Raw genomic sequence first — 23364 nt, forward strand, 5'->3', positions numbered from 1 at the left:
ACTAGTACTCTCTACGTTTAAAAGATATGCACCAGAGTGAGAATTCTCTCATGCAATACCTGCACCCTGTTTGGTCTGCACTGGGCATCTTGTGACAGCAGGCAATAACTGAGTTGCATATCAACCCTCTTCTCCTGTTTTTTTCATTCAAGGCACTATTGAGCAAAACGTATTAGCATCCAGGTATTGAAAGAGCAACGTAAAAACATCAACCAGAGCAAACTGACTTACTGGCATAGTATTTTCCCAGATTGGGTTTTCATTTATGAAGTCAATTAATTAATTCCTAACCATACTTACTGGCCTAAATCATAAGCTACACTTGCAATCTGGAACTAAGGCCACTCATTTCTGAGATTTACTTACAATCCATCTGCTTTATTCAGTAAGCAAAGCTATTCTTTTTCCTGCTTTTGTTTTTTTAAAAGCCAAGCACAATCATAAGAAAGCCTCAATAGATGCAAAAACTTTTTTACCATTTTGCCATTCCAGCAAAGTAGAGGATGTTTGAATGGCTTTGACATTTCAGATGGGAAATGTCTGAAGTCCTCCTGAATGTATTACTCCAACCCACGACCTAGGAAATTCCTTTTTCATAGGTATTTATATGGTCTAAACACTGTTCACTCTCTGCAACTGTTGCATGCTGCGACATGCAATACTGCAGACTCACATGGGACCTATTTTACAACTACTTCATTTGACACACATTCCCCAAAGAGGATTCTGTCTGCATATAAAACCTGAAAATAACGAGTTTAAAAATAAAGAGATGTGCTCTTAGCTACTGGGATGTCCCATCACTGAGGACACACTTTGAATGTTTTCTCAGCACCTTCATGCTTTCACAAGCTCAGATCCAATCATCCTTCCTTTAAGTGTGGTACATTACATTTGACACTACCTTCTTACTATGCTGAAAACTAACCCCACTAAAAGCAACTGTCTTGTTTTCTTCAGGATTCCTGCTGTTTTTCACTTGCACTGGGATCACTTTATGATGGGTGCACACTGACACCTACTGCTTGGAGCAGAGACAACCCTAAAGGGGATTCATATGCACCACTCAATTTAGCTTGGTGAATTTGGATGGCTGTGTCTGTGCAGATTCCTCTACAGAGAGGGGAAATACTCCTCTGGGGGCCTCAGACCCACATGGTAGCTGGACACGGTGAGCAGGGGCACCCAGCAGCCTGGTGTTTATTTTCAGCCCATGCTGATGTGATGCAGGACATGAACGTGCATCACACAACATAATCATGATTTCTAAGAGGGCCCAGCAATCCTGTAGGTCCCACCGAGGAGGAAGTGTCCAGTGGGAAGGTGGCCAAGAAAATTTCTGAGCAGGCGCGAAATCTAGAACAAGATTTTTCAGTTTCTTCAGAAAATTGGCCCGAGAACAAACAGAGTAAAACATCTTATCCAATATACTACAGCTAAGAATACTTGACTTGCATTATATAAAAAGAGTTGTCTCAAACAACAACTGTTAAAAGGAGAAACAGTCGGCTGTACTGAATCCTGCCAACAGGATATTAGTACTTCAAGAGAAAAGAAGTACTAAAACAGGCGAAACTGTCCAACGCCTTGCCCTGCACTCATGGGTACCTAACGCAATTTTTGGCATTGCTTGTGATGTCAGCTCTCGTCCCAATTTCAGTTTAATGCTCTGCATGTTAAAAAGGAAGCTCCACACTACAAAGCTTTTGCTTTTTTCCCCTGTAATATCACTCTGGTTTATCTCCGGATGTACTCATCAGGAAACTCCTCTGAAACCATCTACGTGACTAATATAAAATCTAAAGCATATACGCCAGCACAAAGCACGTCTGTAGATTCCCTGTCTGCTAAAAACTCATTGCACACGTTGAGTAGAAGGGTGCTTACAGGGAATTGCTGTTGTCAGATGCTGCTTCATTACCTGAAACTGCACACTGTTTCTCAGTACTGATTACTCAGTACAGCTGGCATTCACAGCCTTATTACAGAATGACACAAGGAGCAGTGCTACACATTTTTGAACAATCTCAACTCCCTTTACCACAAGGTTTCGTTACAAAAGGTTTTGGAACATAAATGCCCTTCAGGCACAACTCCCTGGAACAATCAATCACCCAGCGAGGTTTTCCTCTTCTTTCACCAGTGCAGAAATCTCCTTGCCTGGTATTCAGTGCAGCTGAGTCAACAAATTGTCTTACCAAGGAGTAGAGAGAGGTAGAGGATAACCCTGGTCAGCAGCAGGTGAATGGATTCAAACCCCGGATCTCACAAACTGGTCAAGCCCACCTCATCCTTGCAATGCCCAACAGAAGCGGGTTCCAGCTACAAAATTTCTAATTTTCTGCCCAAATTTATTCATAGCCTGTTTGTACACATTTTCTCTTGCATCAGTATTGTTACTTAACATAAACAATCCTTCCCCTCTGTCTAAAACCCAGAGGGAATATGTGTACTCTGGTTCATTTCTTATAGTAAATAAGCCTTCCTCGCTCTTTTCTCCATCTTGTAACAGGGTCTGCCCACTTCTTTAATCATCTTCACAAATCTAATGCCATTGGAACATGAGTTACTGAAACTGTATGAGGCCTCATCTGGCTCTTGTACAAGGGCATCCACACTTCCTCTAAGTATACTGAAAATACTTCACTTTATATATCCACTGTCATATGATTACTTCAACTCCAATGTTTTCATCCCATGCCTCCCTTCCATCCCTCCACAAACAAGTATGCCCATGTCCTTTTCTTCCCTGGCATTTCCAAATGTGAGGAACTCCCCTTTCATGTCATGGATTTTCATTATTAGTCCCAAGACGTATGACTTTATTACCTATGTTACTATTTTTCATCCTGTATCTTATATTTCATGCTTATCTCTATATATATCTATATCTATCTCAATTATCCTATATCATATCTCACTGTCGTATTTTCTCCCAGAGGACACCCCCATCCCATTCACCCCTCCTAAATTTCTGCTATAAGGCCAATTCATGAGCATGATTCTATTTTATTATGCCAGTGGCTATTAAAGAAAAAAAAGTCCATGACACTTAAGGAGCTCCACTAGCAATCTCCTTCCTCTCCTACCAGCAATACCAATAGGTCTCACCCAGTCCCTGCCCACCTTTAAGCTCTAGTACTAATGCCCATTTTGTCCATACAGATGGCATGATGTAAAGCATTTTGCTGACATCAGACAGATTTGGTATACTCCTTTTCTTCCTCTCTCTGCAAAGTCTTATAAAAAATAATTTGGTTGTAGCGGTATCACCTCTCTTGACAAACCTATGTCACGTTTTGCCTCATTTACCACTTACTCTCGTACCATTAATGACTGCTTATTCCCTTCCAGAACAGCAGTGATGAATTCTATACTCGGTCATGACTTTCCCAATGCCTAAAGAAAAAAACCCCAAACAAATCCACAACCCTAAATCAGTGCCATTTTAAGAAACAGTGTATTGGTGGCATTCTGACAGTTCCGACTTAAAGTTAAGACCTCAAGCATTTGCCTTATTGTTAAAAATAACAACCAGGGAAACATTTCCATTGCTAGCTGACATGGTACAGCACTGAAGAATCAAGTCTCTGGTTTGATCCTACCAAAACTGGTTTACGGAGGGACACAACGCTCCTTCAGTCTGGCAAAAGCCAAGTATTATGCAGTGTTTGGAAGCTAAAGAGCTCTCGTTCCCATTTAATTAACTTGTTGCATAATTATCTATATGAAACTACTGTATAAATGCAGCAGCGACTACTCTGTACATACACATTCATGATTCACTTGAAGGATCACTTGAACAGTATTTGAAACTATGCAAATGTGGTTGGTAGCAATACAAATAGATTTGATCATCAGACAACTAAAGCAGACAGTCTCCCCTTCCTTTTCCATGGCGTGAAACGCAACTGCTACATATGTCATGCACAGCTCTGAGGGCAACAATTAGAACATTCAAAGTTGCACAGAAAAAAAACTGGCCACCCACTCAAGTCCTCAGTTGTTGAAGCACCGTGAATTGCCCAGCCAGCACCAGCTCTCCTGCCAAATTAACTGCACTTGGCAACTGACCTCAGGAGTATGCATTTTTGATGTGTGATAAATAGCAGCAAGACTTACAAGCTGTTAGCTTTATTTACAAGTAATTGTGTCTCAGCAATGTTACCAAAGACGCAAGCTTGGCGTGAAGCCTTATGTTGCAAGGTGTGCTGCTCCCTCTCTGCTCCTACTAGCCATTTCTTCACTTTCCAACTATGTGTTTATTCCTGACCGTTCCCTTCCTATTTGCAAGATATATTCCCACGGAAAGCCATCCCTTCATTCCAATGGACACACTCATTCTTTGTTCCCCATCCTAATATGTCCACATCTCTATTTAAAATTTCCAAACCTGCTTCCTCCCTCTCAGAAATGTCCTGCTTTGATACCAGTTTCCTCAGATCCACTCCTTGCTCCTCATCTCCTCAGCAATCCTGACAAGGTCTGCTGAAGAGAATCTCCTTCCTGGATCATTTTTCTGTGATCCAGGAAAGGGCTTGGAAGGACAGTTCTAAGCAGTAAGACAGATGGAAATGTAATGAAAGCCGACAATCATTTGAAGGTCACATCTAGCCAGAAAGAGAGAGGGGGACTATTTTCAACGGAAAGACAGGATGAGGATTTAAACTGGGGAAAACTTGTGACAGGGGAATGTATGCAGCTACAAAATAATCTCCCAAAGGGAAAGGCAGAACCTCCTTAGAGAGTCTGGAGCTTTTGAAGCACAGACTAGGCATCATCTGCACAAATACAGAATCACAGGATCACAGAATACAGCGATACACTACAGGGAATGATGGTGAAGCAACAGGAAGGCAGACAAGACCACGTAACCAGGCTAGTCCACGAACAGTTCACTGACCCACCTTTCTGCACAGTTTTAATGCAAGTCTCCATATTAAGAGTATGCATGAAACGCACACTTTCTGTAGTTTATGTTAGAAAATTTTTTAAGAAAAAACCCAAGCTACAAAGACAAACAGGAATATGTGCAAGAGAATTAACAAATTTAATAGATCACTGTAAGAATTCCAAATATCACTGCTCTCACAAAAAGCACCACAGGGATTTCTTTTTATTTGTTTAAACTCCGTAGAGATCAAAGAACCCAATTATAATATCTGGCCCTTCCTCCTCTGCAGCCCTTCACTGTTAATTGCCCTGGCTCCTGTTCTTCCTCGAAGTATAAATGAAAGCACTGGAATCGAGCCTGCTACTGAAGCAAGCAGAGCAAACTTTCACCGATGTCAACAGAATTAGGCCACTTTTACAAGCAGTGACTTTGCCCTCCAGTTGGCAAAACAAGAAACGCAATTTGTTCAAATGCAGCGTGAGCACCATTCCCCCCAGGCAGGCACGCTGGGGACCCAGGCACTCTCCTGCTTCTCTGGGCTGCAGCAGAGGAGCAGTTGCTGTATGGGCTGCTGACTCACCATCTGGTTCCTGGTTTCTTTCTGAGCAGCACATGCTGCCAGTTCCTCAAAGCTTGTGGCAAAAATCTCTCCGGTGCCCACAGATTATAGGCTACTCATGACAGGCATCTAAGCTACGTAATGAACTGAAGAAAAGAGGAAATGAATGTCCACCTTATAATTAAGAATTTACAAGACTGGCATTAAACCCTGAGCCTCATCTCTAAATACAAAAAAATTGCAACAGAGTTTGTATCTCCGAAGACTCATTCATCCCACTAGCTGAGCAACAATTACGAACTTAACATTAATCTTCAGTTTGATTACAGTCTGTTCAGCATTTCTGGCATCACTCCCCACATTCAATTCCAATAATGAGTCAATCCCACACAGAAAAATAAATTAAAACAATTGAGTAAATACCTCACATAGAAGGGTGACATAGGCCGCTCATCTTCTTGGGAGCTAAAAACAAAACATATTTTGTAAAGTTAGTATGCAGCTCTGTCTTGATTTGCAGTTCAAGATACTCTTTAAAAAGCAGAGGTAACAAAAGTGAAACAGTACACCTGTTCAGAGGGAACACTTAGGTCTACTTTGTCCTCTGGTTGTACTCATGGAAGAAAGCTTTAAGTTACATTCCTTAAATCCTGAGAATCCAACTCACTTCTCAGTGCCCACAAACGTGGTGTAACAGATCTCTTGCTAGACGGCCAGGAGTCACTCCGGCTCTGCAGCAGTGCAAGGACTATTCCCATAGCAACAATAAAGCATTTTGCCAGCAAAACCACCAGAGCCTTTTGCCGTCTGCTGTTCCAGAATTAAACAACCCGCCTATTAAAGCGAAATTTGAGAAAAAAACCAAATGGCATCTTGAAAGACCAAAGAAACAGCCATGGGTGTATGCATGAGGCTATGAATTCCCCAGTTTTCTTCCTCCTGTGGAAAGCCTATTTGACTACAGTGAAATCTCCCTAGGCTTGAGATCAGGGGCTGCCATTGGCTGGCATGGAACTCACTAACAAAATGGTGTTTCAGTGGCCAACTGACCTGGCCCAAACAAAACTACCTGGTGTGTGGCCGACCAGTTCCCTGACCCAGCTCATCATGCCTGCGCTGGCGCAGGGGTAAGAATGAGCTGCTGGGGCGCTGAAGCTTAAAGGTGTGGTGGACTGATGGTTTAAGTCAATTTAAGACCATGCCGCTATAAGAAGGGGTTCAAACAAATTTCACTTAGTCATTCCCACCAGATAAACGGTCGGCCTTGCAGGGCATTTAAGCCTTGTAACTCTCCAGAGGAGGACACTCGCCTTCCTCCAAGCACGCAGGAAATGCCACCAAGGTTGATTCGTCCCCAAGGGACTTTTAATTGTGTCTGCTGAAGAGCACAGCAAGTTGGGCAGAAAAGACGGGAAGCTGCATAAATTACTTTACACAGAAGCAGAAAGGATAACATCCCACAGGCGGTGGAAACCAAGCACTTCCCTGCTGCTTTCCCGCTGTTCCAGCAGCCTGGGACTACGCCAGCACTCAGCAATTTGCCACAGGTACTCAGCCACAGGTCCCGGGGCACTGCCACGCTGTGAAGGCATCCATTGCTTTTGAGCTTGGTCAGAGGATGACAGAATATGGGAGAACGCTCTAGGTGAGGTGAGCTCAGCTTCAACCTCAAGTCACTTGGGGGCTTTGATCGCCCCGACACCCCGACCAACTTCAACGGGGACCTGAAGTAGATTAAGCTTGAACAGTTTTTGAAAAGCCAGCCTGAGTCCATTAATCTCTTGAATTTTGAAGGATTTTATTTATCGGTTTATAAAAGCTTCTCTAAACACAGAATAAAGGGGAAAGGAACATCTCTGTGGACTTTGTAGCTAGATCAAATACTCACAGGTACCTTTTGCAGCTTCCACGGGAGCCAGCAGGAAGCTCCCTCAGTGAGATGAGCTGAAACTGGCCTGCAGCCAGGTAAGCGCCCTGCTCTCACACTGAATATAGCCAGGGGCAGATTCACCGTGGCTCATTTCGAACCCAGCCAACATCATAACAGATCCACAAATATGAACGCCAAATTCATCTGGGGGGCAAGAGCACGAGGGAGGAGGCAGGACACAAGGGAGTCAGAAAGGCCAGGAAGGTGGACAGACAGACAGATGAGCAAGTCAGTGTGCCAGAAAAAAATCACAGGGGTTTAATTCTGCATCACTTTGACCCCCCCACTACAGTACACAGAAATTCATAAAGAGACAGCTACAGACCTCTACAGAAAAGACCTCCCAGCACATCACGTGGGAAGCCCAAAGTACTGATTCAAGGGTAACACCAAATACCACGGACCGGAAGGAAGAGAAGCTGCTTCTGAAACCAGCGCGCTCTGCCAAAACTCACATCGCCTCTGTAACGCAACGGTGACTGGGCAATTTTCAGCAGCTCCCCGAGAAGACTGGGAGCACAGCTGCTACTGGAAACTTTCCTGCCACTTCCACAAGCCTGTCTTGAGCAGCTCAAGCGAACTGCTTGAGCAGCTGGCCACTGCTGTGGGAGCACTGAACGCCGCTGTAGCCCTCCTCCAAGTCCTGGCCAGCACACGGAGCAGCGCAAGGTGGGCTGACAGCGCCTGCCTGCAGCAAGGTAGGTAACGCAGCTGCCTGTGAGTGAACTGAGGCAAACATCACCTGAAGGGTCTTTGCGAGAAAATGCTACGGCTTTGAGACTGCCTAGAAAAAGTGGAGGGAAACATGGAAGTACCCATCATTGCTCTTCCCAGAGACGACCTGCAAACAGAGGCATGGGTAAGAACCTCTGCCAGGTACAGGCTCCCTCCCCTGACAGCATGCACAGTCTCTCAGCTTGCATGCATAAGTTATCTCTTTACTTAGCACTTAGGGTGCTAAGTAAAAAACACTTAGGGTGGGTTTTTTTAAGTGTAAAGAAGCTACTTTAAACTCACAAAGCTGCTGATAAAGTTTTTTGCTATGTTCAGTTCATTATGTTAATGGCTGTACTTGTAATCTCAATGCAAACAAGTCCCAGTAGCGGACACAAGACGTGAAAAATGTTTTCTCCTGTTGAGAAAAGTTCACAGTGCCATCAAGATTTCTGTGCATCAATGAAACTTCAAATGACAAGACCAAATGCTGCTTTGTGTACAAGTGGCAGTTGTCAAAGCCGCACGAAACATGCTTTCTTTTCCATCATAAAAACTCTTCCTCATCTCAGGGTTTGTAATTAACTTCCAAGTCACAGAAGCACAATGATACTGAAAAAGCCAAAATAACTTTCTTATATTCATACTCCCACTAGTTGCTTTGACAGATCAGATGGAAAAGTAGTATTCAGCAGGGACTCTGAAACCTCTTGCATTTCCTTCCTTTTCTTCCACAGCAGGTACAACCATAAATTCAAGCAAGTTTTATATCTGTACAAAAAACCATTATCCACGCATACAAAGTAACTGAGAAACAAATATTTTAAGAACATTATCTGGGAATGGGGGAGAAAGAAGCTCTAGTGAAGTCAAACCAAATACTAGTTTCATTTAGATCATCAGGTTTCAAAATTTCACATGGTTGATAATAATTGTAGCTGTGCATAAGCTCTCTTATCCAATACTGCTTTATAGTTTTCCACATGCAGCACTGATCAGTAGCTGCATCTGGGATGAAGAGCTTCAAGCTAACTAGTATGAAATCTAGACTTTTGAGAAAACCATAAAAATCTTTAACTTTAAAAAGATCTCCTGCATCCGAGTAAAGCACATTATCCACTTACCCTCTAAATCATTAAAAAACCCCGTATCCCAAACATCTTTCCCTAATTTCATGCACCTTAGTCAGCTCATCTGTGCAAGCTGCAATACATGAGCTGTGTAAGTTACAGACAGATTTAAACTAGCTATTCCACATAATTCACAATCCCTCAAATTAGATGTGAGACTACCAAGCCCTAGTGCAATTACTTAGCACACAAGGATTCTGTTTTGATTTAAATACTTTATGAAATAATGAATTATTCGTGTTGTAAGGTAATAAACTGATGTGCTTATATTATATACACAAGCACAGATTAGTTTAATGAAATAAATGAAAATTGTGTGTGAGAGGTTTTAAACCTGTGTATACCTAATGACATGGTTTCGGATATAAAAGAGACAGGCAAGCAAGCAAAAAATGTACAAGATATGATTCATAAATGATCATCAGTTGATATTACACAATAAACAGGCTAGAAATTGGTTTGAAACCTTCCACGCAGGACTCTTCTTCACTATCACTCACACTATGCTGATTAAAAAACAACTGCTTACTTGTTTTTAAAACACCTTGTAGTGAAGGGTTTATTAGTATTGCTAGGAAGCCCTTTCTACCATGTATCCTTTCAAAAGGAAATGCTCGAAGTCATTAAGATATGTTTAACATTTAAATGTACTGTACTTGGGCTGCATAATTCCTCTTTGGTTAAAGGGACATACAACCCTTCCAGAAAGAAAGGAAAACTTAATACCTGGCACAGTGACCTGGCAAACCAAGTCAGCCGTACACAGTATGGAGGGGACAAGTCATTCTGATGTGCATCTCCTACACGGCCTAAATTTCTACCTTGCCCAGCAAAGAATTTATCCACTAGGCAAGCAGGTTTAGTAGTAAATTAGGTGTGGCTTTTTTTTTTTTTTAATACCTTCAAAGTTTTGTCCAGCTTTACACATGCTTTATGGCCAGAAGGCACTGAGGGGGTGAAATAACTTAAAAAAAAATTCAGTTATTTATTCAACTATCACTGAATACCTGGCCAAGCAGGTGAGTGCAAAATACAGCAGGCTCTTTCTTCTCAGACATATACATAGCTCCCCTAAGCCAAGGGATTAAACAGAAATGAATTGCTCTTTCATGCAATACTTGGGAGAGCAATTTCTCACACTCCTAAAGGACACTTAAATATCTGATCACTTCCTTCTTGCTAAAAACCGAAACACCAGACAAACTGAAAAAACTTGTTCTCTTTATTTTACACCTAAAGAAGTAATATTGTTATGCTTGTGACCTCTACTGAGCTAACAAAAAAGTCTGTCAAACTGGAAGGAATGCCAGTATCGCCCACCAGTTAGTTTAGCACGTCTTAGGATTTTCAGGCACATGTATTTTACAGCATTTACGCAACGCATCCTTTCTGTCTCTAAAGACAGAAATGGGAAAGCTTGGGTGAAGCCTAACTGTTAGACAATAAATTTCCATTACAGAACCACAGTTACCTTTTTTTGCCTCCCCCTTTTGCAACAGGAATGTTACAGGCAACCGTTCACCCATCGCATTCTCAAATACACAATGATAATTTTTTTGTTTGTTTGTTTTTCTGATGTCTCATCTTGCCCTTCAGAAAGAAGAAGGGAGCTGCTGAGGCTGTTCCAGAGCTGAAGCTGTAAAACACCCGTTTAGACGGAGAGTTCCCAATTTATTTACATGCATATGGGATACCCCTGTCCCAGCCCCTTTGCTGGCCTGAGCTCCCACCCCAGGTCAGAGGGTGGCTCAGGGCTCTTGCCCTTTGTTTTATTTGCACTTAATTATCAGCAGTTCTTCCGTCCTGGCTTGCTGGCACTGGAACCTCCATTATAAAGCTAACACTGCCTCCCTACTCCACATCTCTTTCCACAATTTAAATGGGACATTTAGTCGATTAAATTAAAAAAACACGTTGTGGGTTTGGGTTTTTTTTGGGGTTTTTGTTGGTTTGGTTTTTTTTTTTTTTTTTTAAACAATCATGAAAATGTACTTTGACTCAAGTGTCAACATTTTGCACCAGAGATGAAGGGTCTAGACACTGGCAGGGTCATGCTGCTCAGCCAAGGTCATGTTTTCCTAATGCCTTGCATAGGCTCTATTTGTTCCGACCTCAAACGTTAGATAAAGAAATGGCTCACTTTCTATTCCACCACAAATATTCTGGACTTCAAAAGAAATTAATTATTTTTTTAGTAAGAATACTTTTTTCAGGCAGTGAGATAGCTGCTTCTAATTTTAATGCAATCGAACAAAAAGGCACTGAAAATTCAGTGGCGTCAAATTACTAATGATATCAAAAGTTAATTCAGCTTCTGGGGGGAGGAGAAGGAAGGCTAAGCTTGGGTGACTTGTTAAGACTTCAAAGTTATCTTCCTCTTGTTTTCTTCTCACCATTTAGAACCACTGTGCCACCTTGGATTAACAGACATGCCATTTTTGCAATTGTGGAGGATTTTAACAATATTGTTTATTTACTTATTCTGGCATTCAACATTAACAACACTAAAAACAGCTTCAAGGAAGCCTCAATTTTGAGGTCACAGTACTGCTTTTTGCTGAATGTCTTGTCTTAATTCACAAATTTTTCAGCACTTCTTTTTTTCTTCCTCAAGTCATTTCCCCATAAAAGTTATTTCAAGCTTGCGACAAATGCAAGATTGAAACTGCTAATGAAAATTTATTGCATACTTATTTTCTCAATAGAGTGATTTACTCATAGTTTGTGCTTCACAGCAGTGGGTAAAAGGTGATGTTTTTGCAAATGAGAAATAGCAGGCAATATAAGCTTCTTCCTTCAAATAAAGCCTTCAAATAAATATTGAGGTATGTTATGCAAAAGAAGAAAGAATAATACCATCCTTGATGCAAGAGCAACCATAAATTTAATCTAACATGATAACACTGCGGTGATACAATGGTCATCATGAAAAGTCAGCACTTATCATCAATTGTTGAGCAATGCCACCCTTGCTCTATACCCTTAATCAGAGGGGGGGGAGGAGGAATGCACTATATAGTAACCATCTAAGAAACAAATGTTTAACAGCTATTTCTCTGTGAGAGTTATTTCCATGCAAACATTTGCATTTTTCCTGATGAGGAACTTTTATAGTCAAAACCATAAGACGTCATTTCAGATATTTATCTCCAGTCTTCACAACAGTTACACCTATACCCAACCACGCTTACCACTGAAACCAAGTTAAGCTCATGCTTAAGTACCTGCATAAGCTACTCACCAAATGAGCCACATGTCAAAATACTAGGTGGACAACCCAGCTTCTTTATTCTGAACTCACATACTCTGCAAAATATCTCCAATAACTTGGGAGAGGGTGGATTGGTATTGGCTTAAGTATTAATCTCCAAAGGATCCCACTGTCTTCCCCAAAGCCGTTTCTTCAGCAGTGTTTTTCCTAAAGGTCTCTCAGCTAAGTTATGTCTTAAGCCTGCGAGATCACGGTGTGCAGCAATGTAACTGCAGGGCCGCAGAAAGGGACCTCTTTGGGGGCGAGTTCCCTATTAGCCTTCCAAAAGCATGAGCTTCTGTCTCGTTTTATCTGGCATTGAAAATACCAGTATTACTCTTCCATAGAGACAAGCTGAAGTGAATACGAAGGATCGCTCTGTCACACATCTGAGTAGCATGTACTATTCTTGTTCTGTTCTCCACAGTCAAGATTTAGGCACGAGTACCCAAGCCTTGAGTAGGAGCCTTTTAATTCTAGGAAACACTTACACATAGCACAGCCATACAACATTATGAATATACTGCATTATCCACAGGCATAACTGCGCAGGCTGTGCATAAGAGGGCACTGAGATTGAGGCACGTTGCCTGAACAGAAAAAGAAAAATACACTGAAGACTTTTTGCACACCTCCTCCCACTTCAAAGCAACACCAGGGAAGTACAGGCTATCCCATGGCAAGCTGAAATGAGCAGAACTTCTTGCTGATTAAATACCACTGCGAGTGAGAGGCTGATTTTCCATTTATATTAACATATCTGAATCTATCGGAACCCTTGACAGCATAATTTTGTATAATTATTTTCTACTCACTATCCTCCCGGATTGCAAATATGTTTATCTTTTATAAAATGACGTCAATGTTAAACAGCTTGCTTTTGTTGTTTTACTTCTTAAACTAGTTGGGGCTTATTATGAAAGACAGGGCAGTGTCTTTTCTTCTACTTGTGGTTTGGCAATAGTCCGCACCAGGATAAAACTAGAAAATGGGTCAGAAAGAGGCGGAATGAATGTACCAGCCAAAGTCTCACCTCTTCTCAGAATTTAACAGTGTGAAGTTGCATAACACACACATACCTGTTGCATTATAATGGTGAAGAACTGTTACTAGGTAACCAGCGATTTTGATTTCAGGATTGTTTGTTAAAAGCTTGCAAGCTTCAAATAAAGGTACCTAAGAGCCCAGTTTTTAGGCAAATATTCATTTTTTTGCTTAATCGGGTGGACACCCCAGAGGCAAACACTGCAGAAAATTTCCACATCAATTTCCTCTTTTAGTCAGAGCCCCCCACTCCCCCCCCCGGTACCCAGGAAGAGCTTCCACAGGCTCCTACACCCATCACATTACAGCTGTGACAAGACAGGGTACCCAGCTGCGGGTCAAATGTGAGCCTGGAAGGTCAAAAATTCACATCGCATTTTGTAATAGGCTATGACTATGACTTGAGGAAGATGAGAACCACGGGTTTGAATTTTTCTTCATTCTTCCACCAGAAAAAAAACCACAAAACCAAACCAACCAAACAAAAAAAATCAGATACAAGTTCTCTCCACCCTCAGAGACTGTACTTAGCTTCACATACATATTCCAGAACATACTTCACTAGGGTTTGTCAAGCACTCCCAGTACCTTGGATAGAAAGCGATAACAAAGTCCAAAGGATCAGACTTATTTATGATACAACTTTATAAACACAAACGCTCACTAATCTGTTAAAGAGAACACAGCGGTCATTCCAAAAAAAGAAGAAAGTGCGGTGGAATACAAATGGTGTTCTCAGGCTAAAATACTGGGTATTTGTGAAAGACCCCAAGCAAACAAACCAGTAAGGTAAATCAAACAACTCTGATGATGACTGCAAGCGAGACAGCCCATGCAGACAACTGCTGCTATACAGGTTAGAAACAGATCAGTCACACTCCCTACTTCTACCAGATGCACTTTCTAAAAACATCTGTGATGGCTTCACTCTCCCTCTGCCTTGATTTGTTTCAGCAAAGTGCAAAGCAAGAGATGCCACTGACCACAAACAAGGCCCGAGTGTGTACCTGCCCTCCTTTATCTCCTGCGGAAACTGGCAGATGCGATAAGTAAAGGCAGCCGCCACGGGTTTCAGCTTTGCACAGCTTTTGTGAGATCTGCAACAGACTGAGCTAGAATAAATGAATTAAAACATACATTAACAGCATTAGTAATGCTCTAACTAGGAATCTAGGTTACTAAAGTAAGCTAATGCTGTTCAGAAAACATGTTAGCCTATTAGCAATAGAAGAGACAATTACTGGTGGATAGGTTGTTGGAAAATCAGTAATGCAACCCATGTGACATTCACAAGTGCCTTTTACAGTGCTTGGGCAATACAGTACATATTGCAGTGGAGGGTTCAACGCATTTGGCCTTCCACCTCTTCCCATGCAACGAAACATAACCCTGACGTCCTCATTGTCACTCCCTCGCAGCAGGCCACCATATCCCATCATGTGCCATTCCACAGACATCTATATATAGAATAAAATGACACCGTATAGTACATATAGCTCTGTGCAAGCACATTATATGACTTTTAGGAAGTCAGCTTACAGATGCCTCGGTAGATACAATACTTTGCCGCTCTAGTGACAAATGCTATTTAAATGTCACAGCTTCTTAAACAGAGCCTTTCTCCCTCTCCCAAGTTTTACACACCAGCCACACAGAGATGCATTCGTATTGCTTCACCACAGGAGGGTACCCGTGGCAGGCGAAGCATGGCCAGCTTGTGGCCCCAAGAGAGTGCAGTGCAGGGCACCTGCAGGAGCCGGGCAGGAGGGAGTGTACCCACCCAGGAAGGGAACCCAAGCGTGGTTATTGCTGGCAGCTCATTCCCTTTCTTGAGAGGGGAAGACGGATGCTCTCAGCTTGGGAAGTGCCCTGGAGGTTGCCACTAGTCTGCTTTAGACCCAGCAACAGGAATTGTGCACTGCGAGTCGTCCATGCCCTCAGCCAGAACAGCAGCATCAGCCTGCCCACTTCACAGGAACCACAAGCATACTGCTACCCGTGCTGGTACTAACCACTACCAGGCATCACCTTTCCTGAAGCTGACAAAAAATGCTCAAAGCCAGCAAGACCCTCTTCTGCAGCAAAACTCCACGCTAAGAAGGGAGGAGACAACGTTCCAAGGAGAAGAACAGGAAAATAAAGGTGCAACCTGGAGAACGCCACTGTAAAGGCATCCGGGAGTCTGTGCTTGTCTGCTCCTAGGTCCAAAGAAAATTAGGTGCTAAAAGTATAGTACACACATCTTAAATATAGATCAAGGAGATGGAAAAGAAGCCAGAATTTTGTGAATCTTTTTTTTTTAACTGCAAAGCTCAAACATGCTCAAGGCTTAATGGGAGTCTGAAGAAAAATCTTCACTTTTAAAGTGCGGACTGCATTTCTAACTGATTGAGAGTTAATCCTTGCAACAACAAAAAACAAAGAGCCCAATTAGAGCTACCCTGTGAAACCTATCTTCCCCTAGGGTGAACAGTCAAAAGCACAATAACAACCACTTGTTCTACCACTGCTATGACAGTCAGATCCTCGGGAACACAAAAAGGTTAAAAATATTACGTGAGACTGGTCCTTCAAATACGAAGGATGCACTTTGACTACTTCTTTAAGACCTTCAAACCACATTTCTGTTTCTCTGGAGTCATCAACATGGAACCCCGCAACTGCATTACTGCAAAAGAGACTTACTCCACATCTATCTGCAGAGGACCCTGCGCTTTATCAAGACAGTAACAGTTTGGGCAGCAATTTCAGTTACTATTTTATCATGTCCAAGCAAGCAGCAACTCCGCAGCTTCTGCTGAAACAGCACCACCACAGTGCTGAAATGGCACGCTAAATTACTGATTTACTGTTTTGTAGATTATGTAAAGATTGATGTTCAGCGTGTTCGAATAAGGCTAGAGAAGGTATGCACCACCTAATTTTGAGAACTGAAAGAGCAATCAAAAAAAAAAAGACTCAGTAAAGGGACTGTGTACACACGCACACACCCCCAGTGGGTCTGTGCACTGCCATTTCAAAAGCCTGACTGCAGTGATCCCTGCCACACCGTGGAAGGAGCACATGCCAGCACAGGTACGCGCTCACAGCTGGTGCTGAAGGGAGGTGTGTCTCGACACCCTGGAAACAAAACAGCCCTCTTCCTCCGAAAACTAAACCTCTCGCCCATGCTGCTGCAAAGGCAGACCGCGCTGGGTGCGTAAGTAGACAGCTATAGGTGGGGTGTGCATAGGGCAAGCCCGGCCGGGCTCCCGTACCGCATTACAGCCCCTGCTGCAGTGAAGCGGCGGGAGGGAGAGCTTTGCTCGGGCGCAGGGAGCCGCCAGACCCCAGCGCTGGCCGGGAGGGGATGGCCCGGGAGCACCTAAGTCCCCACAAACCTCTGAGCTGCTCCCGCCCCGCGGCAGGCTCCCCGCAAGGAGAGCGCTGCGTGCATTTCGGGGCGCTACATCGCCTCGCCCCCCCCCCCCCCCCGGCACGACGAAGCCAGAGATCTCCCCCACCCCCGGAGCCCCGCTCATGAACCGACCTGTTACACTGCCCGGGCAGCCGGCCCGCAGCCGCGATGCCCTTCCCGGCAGGGCCGGAGTCCCGGCTCCCCCCGCGCCCCGGGCCGGGCAGCCCGCCACAAGCCCCGCGCCCGCCTGCCCGCGCAGCGTGTTGGGCCGGGGGCTGCCCCGGCCGGACACGTACCTCTGCAGGGGCATGACTTCGCAAGCCATGCTGGCCATGGAGCCGCCGCCCGCCCGCCCAGCCGCTCGCCTCGCCTCGCCGCGCCCGCAGCGCCGCCAGCGCCTCGCCGGGGGGAGCCGGCGGCGCGGCGCGGCCCCGGGGAGGGGCGAAGGGGCCGCCAGCCCCGGGTTGGCGGCTGACGGCGGCCCGCCCCGCCGCCGAGGGCCCCGGCCCGGCCCCCTCTCGCTGCCGCCGGGGACCGAGGGACACCCGCCCCGGCCCCGGCCCCGGCCCCGGCCCGCCCCACCCGCCGTGGCAGACACAGATTAACCAGAGGAGGTTTATGAGGTCCAGTTGGTCCTGGACCTGCAAGAAATGCCACAAGCCGAGGGCTAATTACCACAAGATACCTTTTAACAGAAACACCCCACAAGGTCTTTTGTATCCCTTTTAGTAACTATACCCCCCCACCCCCACCCCTTTTCTTCCTAAATGTCACGCAGGGTGCAATGTACGCACCCCCAACCTCCCTCCCCGCGGCCGCGGCAGGCAGGATGCCCACGGGCAGGGCACTCGACGTACACCTGGCCCACCCGAAGCTCTACGATACCATCACCGGACTACTCCCCCTCGGCAAGCTGCACCGGGCCACGCTGCTGCACACAGGTGCCTTCACCATCTACAGGTGTCCACGGGGCTGGCACAACTGGGCATTGAACGTACCGTCCCTTTGCGTCGCTGTAGATGCTACTGGGGTTCAGATGGTTTGTGCAGTACTTGGCCAACCAATTCGGACACCCAGCGAAGAGGAGCATATGAGAACTCTTCCCTTAGCATTAAAATGAAGAGGTAAGTGTTGCAGAAGCCGAACTTATTTTTACTGACTTTCCCATGGGCCTCCCTCAAGCACTCCTGCTTCTAACATCTGTGGCTGCTGACCAAATATGGCTCTGAAACAACGAATCACACCATTTTATTTGTTGGAAATTCAGGGCTGGGAAGAGCAGTAACAAAAGAACGCCACAATATGGGTATGCCACTTTCCAGGACATAGCAGCCTTGGAAAACGAACAGTACACAATCTGTCAGAAGGTCTTGCACTGTAATGTTTGAGGGCTGCTGAAGGTGCATACCCGAAATTTTATTTGTTTACCTTTGCACCTCCTCTGCCCAGAACGCCCAAGGAATCACCCGATATTGGACAGAAACACTTCTGCTGCTGCCCTACCTGTGAACGATGTTACCACACCACACACTTTATGCAATGGAGAAGGGGACAATCTCAAACCAATAAAGTGGCATAAGAGAATGGATCTTTTCAACATTTTAGGTAGTAAAAGCCTAATGGCTAATTCTGGCACAGCCAGACAAAATTCAAGTCAATATTAAAAGCACCATCACCTTCAACCCCAGCGAGGATGGCCACTGGTTTGGGAGAAAGGTGTGGCAAGAGCTTAGTACCTGTATGTTTCGGACTTCCATACAGATGTAGGTCATGCGAATTAGACACGAACCACATTAGCTTGCTGGAGAAGCAGCAGACACTCACAGGTTAGCAGAAAGATATCAGACATTTCACAGGGATGCCTAACAGATCCTGACCTTTCTCAGCAGGAGGCAGGGGCGTTTTCTGTCTTAAAAACAAGAGCAGCAGGCAGCTGCAGCCTCAGAAAGCGGTGGCATGGAGCAGAGATGCAGAGGTCAATAGAGAAGTGGCTCTGCTTCAGTACGCTGAACTGTTTAATATTTGCTCCTGTCAGCAGGCTGACTGGAAGAAGTGCATTACTAATGCTTCTGCCCGTTGCCTCAGCACAAGCCCGTTCTGCTGTGCCACAGTCACGCCAGGCACAGCACAGGGTCCCTTTTTGGGAAAGTCAGCAATGCTGATAAAGCACTCTGCCACCACGGATCTGGGCCGCTCTTATCTGTGGCGATTAAATGAATATCTTGATGACTTCCTGTTAAGTTAAATGCACCGTATGTGCTCTTAAGCAACTAAAACCATGAGAGAAAGATTTTACTCTGATACATAAAACTGCTTCAGTAGAAAACAAGAGCACCTTGTACTGTTTCACAATTTGACAATAAATCAAATGGCCTCTTCTTGGCCAGTCTTTTTTTATACACACACAATTATTCATAGTTTATTACACTTCTATAAACTGAGTGTTACCATCAGGATGGCAATAAAAAAAATTAATTTTCCACATTTAACTAAGGACTCATCTACATGGGGAAGAAGTCAGGGCTCTCCAGAGCAGCTTGCTGAATAAACAGAAGTGGAATAACTCAAATAGCTGCTGTACTCTGAATTTATACCCTAGCTATTTTGTTGTAACTTCCATGGGACTTGCCCGTATAAATAAGCTTAAAAGTACTAAGATCCTTGACAAAGAATTCACTAACAAAAAGAGATGCTGTAATAACCAGAAAGATTAATTTATGAATTAGCATCAGTGAAGAAGGTTAGTTCATAGCATCATGCTAAAATCAACCAGATGCCTTGGGAGAACATTAAAGTTGCTCAGGGCTCCCTGGGCCATCAGCACCTTCAGATCCACCTTCTGTTTCTGTTCTCTTCTTTTGGAGTACCCCTCAATGGGGTATCAGTTTTCTCCTCTCCTTCCTCATCTGCCTCTTTAATGTTGCCAAAACCATCATGACTAAGAAGAGGTACGCTAGCTCACGTTTCCCTGCGCACCCACTGGCATGCAACTTCAACACCCACTAAGAGAAAGGAGATCAAAGATGAAAAAATGCAGCTGGTGGACTTTTGCTACTTTCACTGCTGGTTTCCCAAGGTTTTAATTATTTCTGGAGCGGCTGCAGATACTGCAGTAATAGATTTTAACATGGAGAAATGTCAAAGAGAGTGAAATTTTAAAAAGTACTTTGGGGCACAGTGGTCAACCGTCAGTAAGAGCAGTAGTACCTGCTACTCAGTGGGAAATCACCCCACAGTGCAAGGCACCTTACTTCAGTTTGCATTGTCTCAATAGGCCCTTTGAATCTCTCACCCTGCTAAACGAACATGCAACTCCTTAATTCTTCACCTCCACTGTTCATGGGTATGGACCACAAGCGATGTGGCACTAAGTAAGCAGACAAAAGCTGCCAGAAAACTGCAGTCTTATCTCCAAACAATTCCACTTCCTTCTCACAGATGTTTACGTTAAAGCCAACTTGCTACTTAACAGAGGCAGGAATACCTACCCTCCCCCTTGCCCTCTTACACCCTTTTTAACTTGCGTAATTCAAGCTGGGTTATCATGTATAAAACCTGGGATTATACAACATTTTGTTTTGGATTTGTTTGTACTTGTTGAATTTGTTCTCCCATGTTAAACAGGGAAAACAAAACCTCTTCTGCAAGTTTCATACAATTCTTGCATTCCTATTGCTTAGAAGGACCAAACTCATCTGTTGGCAGCAACAATGCACCACAGTGACTATTTATGGTACCACCAAACATACATACTGAGGATGGGGGAAAAAACCCTCTCTCAGGACAGGCACAGCATCCTCTCCACTGACTGTATGCTCCTTAGTGTATCGTGAATACTTCAGGGAAATAGACAGCAAATAACAATAAAAATTATAAAGCCCCTTAAAATACCAACACATATCGCCACACTTCAGCACCTACGCCAAGGCAACACCTGGTTCAAACTAGTTGATTTGCAAACTTCTTACTGAGATTCAAAAATGAAAAAAGACACTGGCTAGAACTAAATATGAATAATCACTTTTCTCCATGACCATCGATGTTTAAAGAATGAACACACGTTTGGAAAGGAAGTCTCCTGTCAATCATCATTACCAAATTGCTTTCTCCTCTTTCTTTCCTTTTCATACTTAGCTGCACGCCAAGTAATTTTCTCAGTGTATAAAGCAACAAGAGAAGAGGATCTGTGAACAGCACCAGAGGATACGAGAGATAAGTGATCTAGACAATGGATTTTAGGAGGACGGGGCTGTGCCTGCCTCCTGAAAAGCAGTTATCCCTTGCCCCACTGCCATACACAAATTAGATACCATTTTTTTAAAAAGAAAAAAAAAATCTTGCCTGGTCTGATAAAATCTGAGGGTTTTTAAGATGCTGGAGTTCTGCTCAATACCATCAATGTATTCCCACAGTGTCTACTAAGTTATGCAATAATTTCCCCCTGGCAGAAACATGAAATGCAAAACAAAGATATCATCAGACTGAAAATTAAAGAATGTACTTTTCAAAATACCACCAATACAAAATTTAAAATGCCATTATTTATGTACACATACATGCATTGATACATGTATTTTTCTCTTTAGAGTATCTGTGCATTTAAAAATCTGCAATTACAAATGATAAATACCCTGGAAAATCTCCCCCAGGCCAGAAGATTTGTGTACACACATGAAATAAGCAAGTCACATGTAAATAGAAACCGTATTTGGAAACTGTAGCCCTTCATGTCCAAACAAAGCAGACAGACAATTAAATAGGCCCTGTCCAAAAGAGCACAAACAGGAAGAAAGAGCAACTACGATGTCAAAAACATAATTTAGTGAAAGGGGAATCCTCAGAAAGGGAGTAAACACTAACAGTGACTTTCCAAGGCAGGTACTCAGCCCTGTATCACTTAATGCTTTCATCAATTATCTGAAAGAAAATGGAAAATAATACCAGTGGTTCTTTTTGTATGTTGTGTGCAAGCAAGCATTAGAAGTTTCCACACAGCCATATAAGAGTCAAATCTGGGAACTATATGCAAGATGACGGGTCCTACTGGGGGATACAACGTCACGCCAGGTCAGCACTTCTATACAAGCTCTGAGTGACTGTGCGGCTAAAGAAATTACCATTGTCCTCGGAGGCATCAACATGGATATTGCGTGGAAAAGCTGTATTATGTCTGTATTTCCTACTGGGGCAGTTGCTACAGAAGACTCTGATCAGTTCAGGAATTCCCATTCTCAAGCAAGTTGTGAAAAACTGAAGAGTGCTCAGAGACAACCCATGAAGGGAATGCAAGAACTAAACCCCATACATTCAGTGCTTTTGAAAGAAAACAGCCTATGCACGCAGGAAATGTTAATATTTGACCTAGTACTCACAAGCTGAACAAGATCCAGTGGCTGGGAGTCAAAGACAGACAAATTATGACTAGAAATGAGACATTTTTAAACGGTGAGGATAACTAACTCCTGACACAATTCATCAAAGACAATGGTGAATTTTTAGCATTCTTGCAACTTACAGTTGCCTCTGTTCAGGAACACCAAGTCTTATACAAACCGCCCAGATGTAATCTGCAGAATTCTCTTACTCATACTCCTCTTGTCCAAAAGAGAAGCAGGTTGCTCTCAGTTGACTTCATTTTACCCACTTTTTTTTTTGCACTGGCATAGAAATACAAGTTTTGTTGGCATATCCATGGGGAATATACTGTTTTTTCGCACTGTAGCTCTTCTGTTCCTTCCTGCAACTTGGAGGCCAAATTACCTTTTAAACAAAGCTAGTTAAAATCTATTAAGGAGGAAACATATTCCAGAATTGTTCCTTAAACTTGCTGGGACAGGAGAAAAGTAAACACCAAGCTGAAAGCTTCTCAGAGCTTCAGGTTCTCAGAGTTCCTGATCTCAGCCAACAGATAAGCATGCAAGCACATTTCCCATCGAGAGAGACACCCCAAGCTCCCAGGAGACCTGGATTAGCTGCTCTGGCTGCTCTTCATTAAGCAGCAGTGTCCTTTGCAAGCACTGCCACACCCACTTGTCAGCCGCTTTAACTTGTTCCAAAGGACTCTGGCCCCATGGGATAGCCCAGAAATTATTTCTTGGCCTCCCTCCTGCAGAAGGAGGAGGACTGGGAGTAGGTTCCTAAAGGGTTTTCTGGGAAAGCATCAAGTAATGAATGGTTGTGCCAGCTAATCTGCTGTGGGAACGGGGTAAAGCATGCTGTGCAACAGGTCACTAGGTTCTTCATTTACACCAGTTAGTTCAAGTGCCAGAGCATGGGAGAGCAAGCGAACGAGCAGGAGTCCGGTCGGGCACAAGTTATTTTCAAAGCGGACTTTTTCCAAAGCTCTGCTAATCTAATGAAATTCCTAAATATTAATGTCTAATGAAATTTCTCCCACTCCTCTAAACTGTTATTTTTATAAGTCTGTACAAAAACCCTTTAAAAAT

At 43.7% G+C, this 23364-nt stretch overlaps 1 protein-coding gene across 5 annotated transcripts in view; it reads right to left on the bottom strand.

Moving 5' to 3' along the window:
* The window catches only part of FAM13A (family with sequence similarity 13 member A), a 134389-nt gene that overhangs the window by 46345 nt on the left and 64680 nt on the right, over nucleotides 1-23364 (bottom strand). For 4 of the 5 annotated variants that reach the window (XM_072861490.1, XM_072861489.1, XM_072861488.1 and 1 more), the window contains exon 7: nucleotides 5877-5918. In XM_072861490.1, coding sequence (XP_072717591.1) covers nucleotides 5877-5918 — 42 coding nt within the window. Of the gene's footprint in view, nucleotides 1-5876; nucleotides 5919-17214; nucleotides 17337-23364 lie in introns of those variants that run through there. The other variant, XM_072861491.1, reaches the window with a different exon arrangement.

The sequence above is a fragment of the Ciconia boyciana genome, chromosome 5, assembly GCF_034638445.1.
Source record: "Ciconia boyciana chromosome 5, ASM3463844v1, whole genome shotgun sequence".
Classification (NCBI taxonomy): Eukaryota; Metazoa; Chordata; class Aves; order Ciconiiformes; family Ciconiidae; genus Ciconia; species Ciconia boyciana.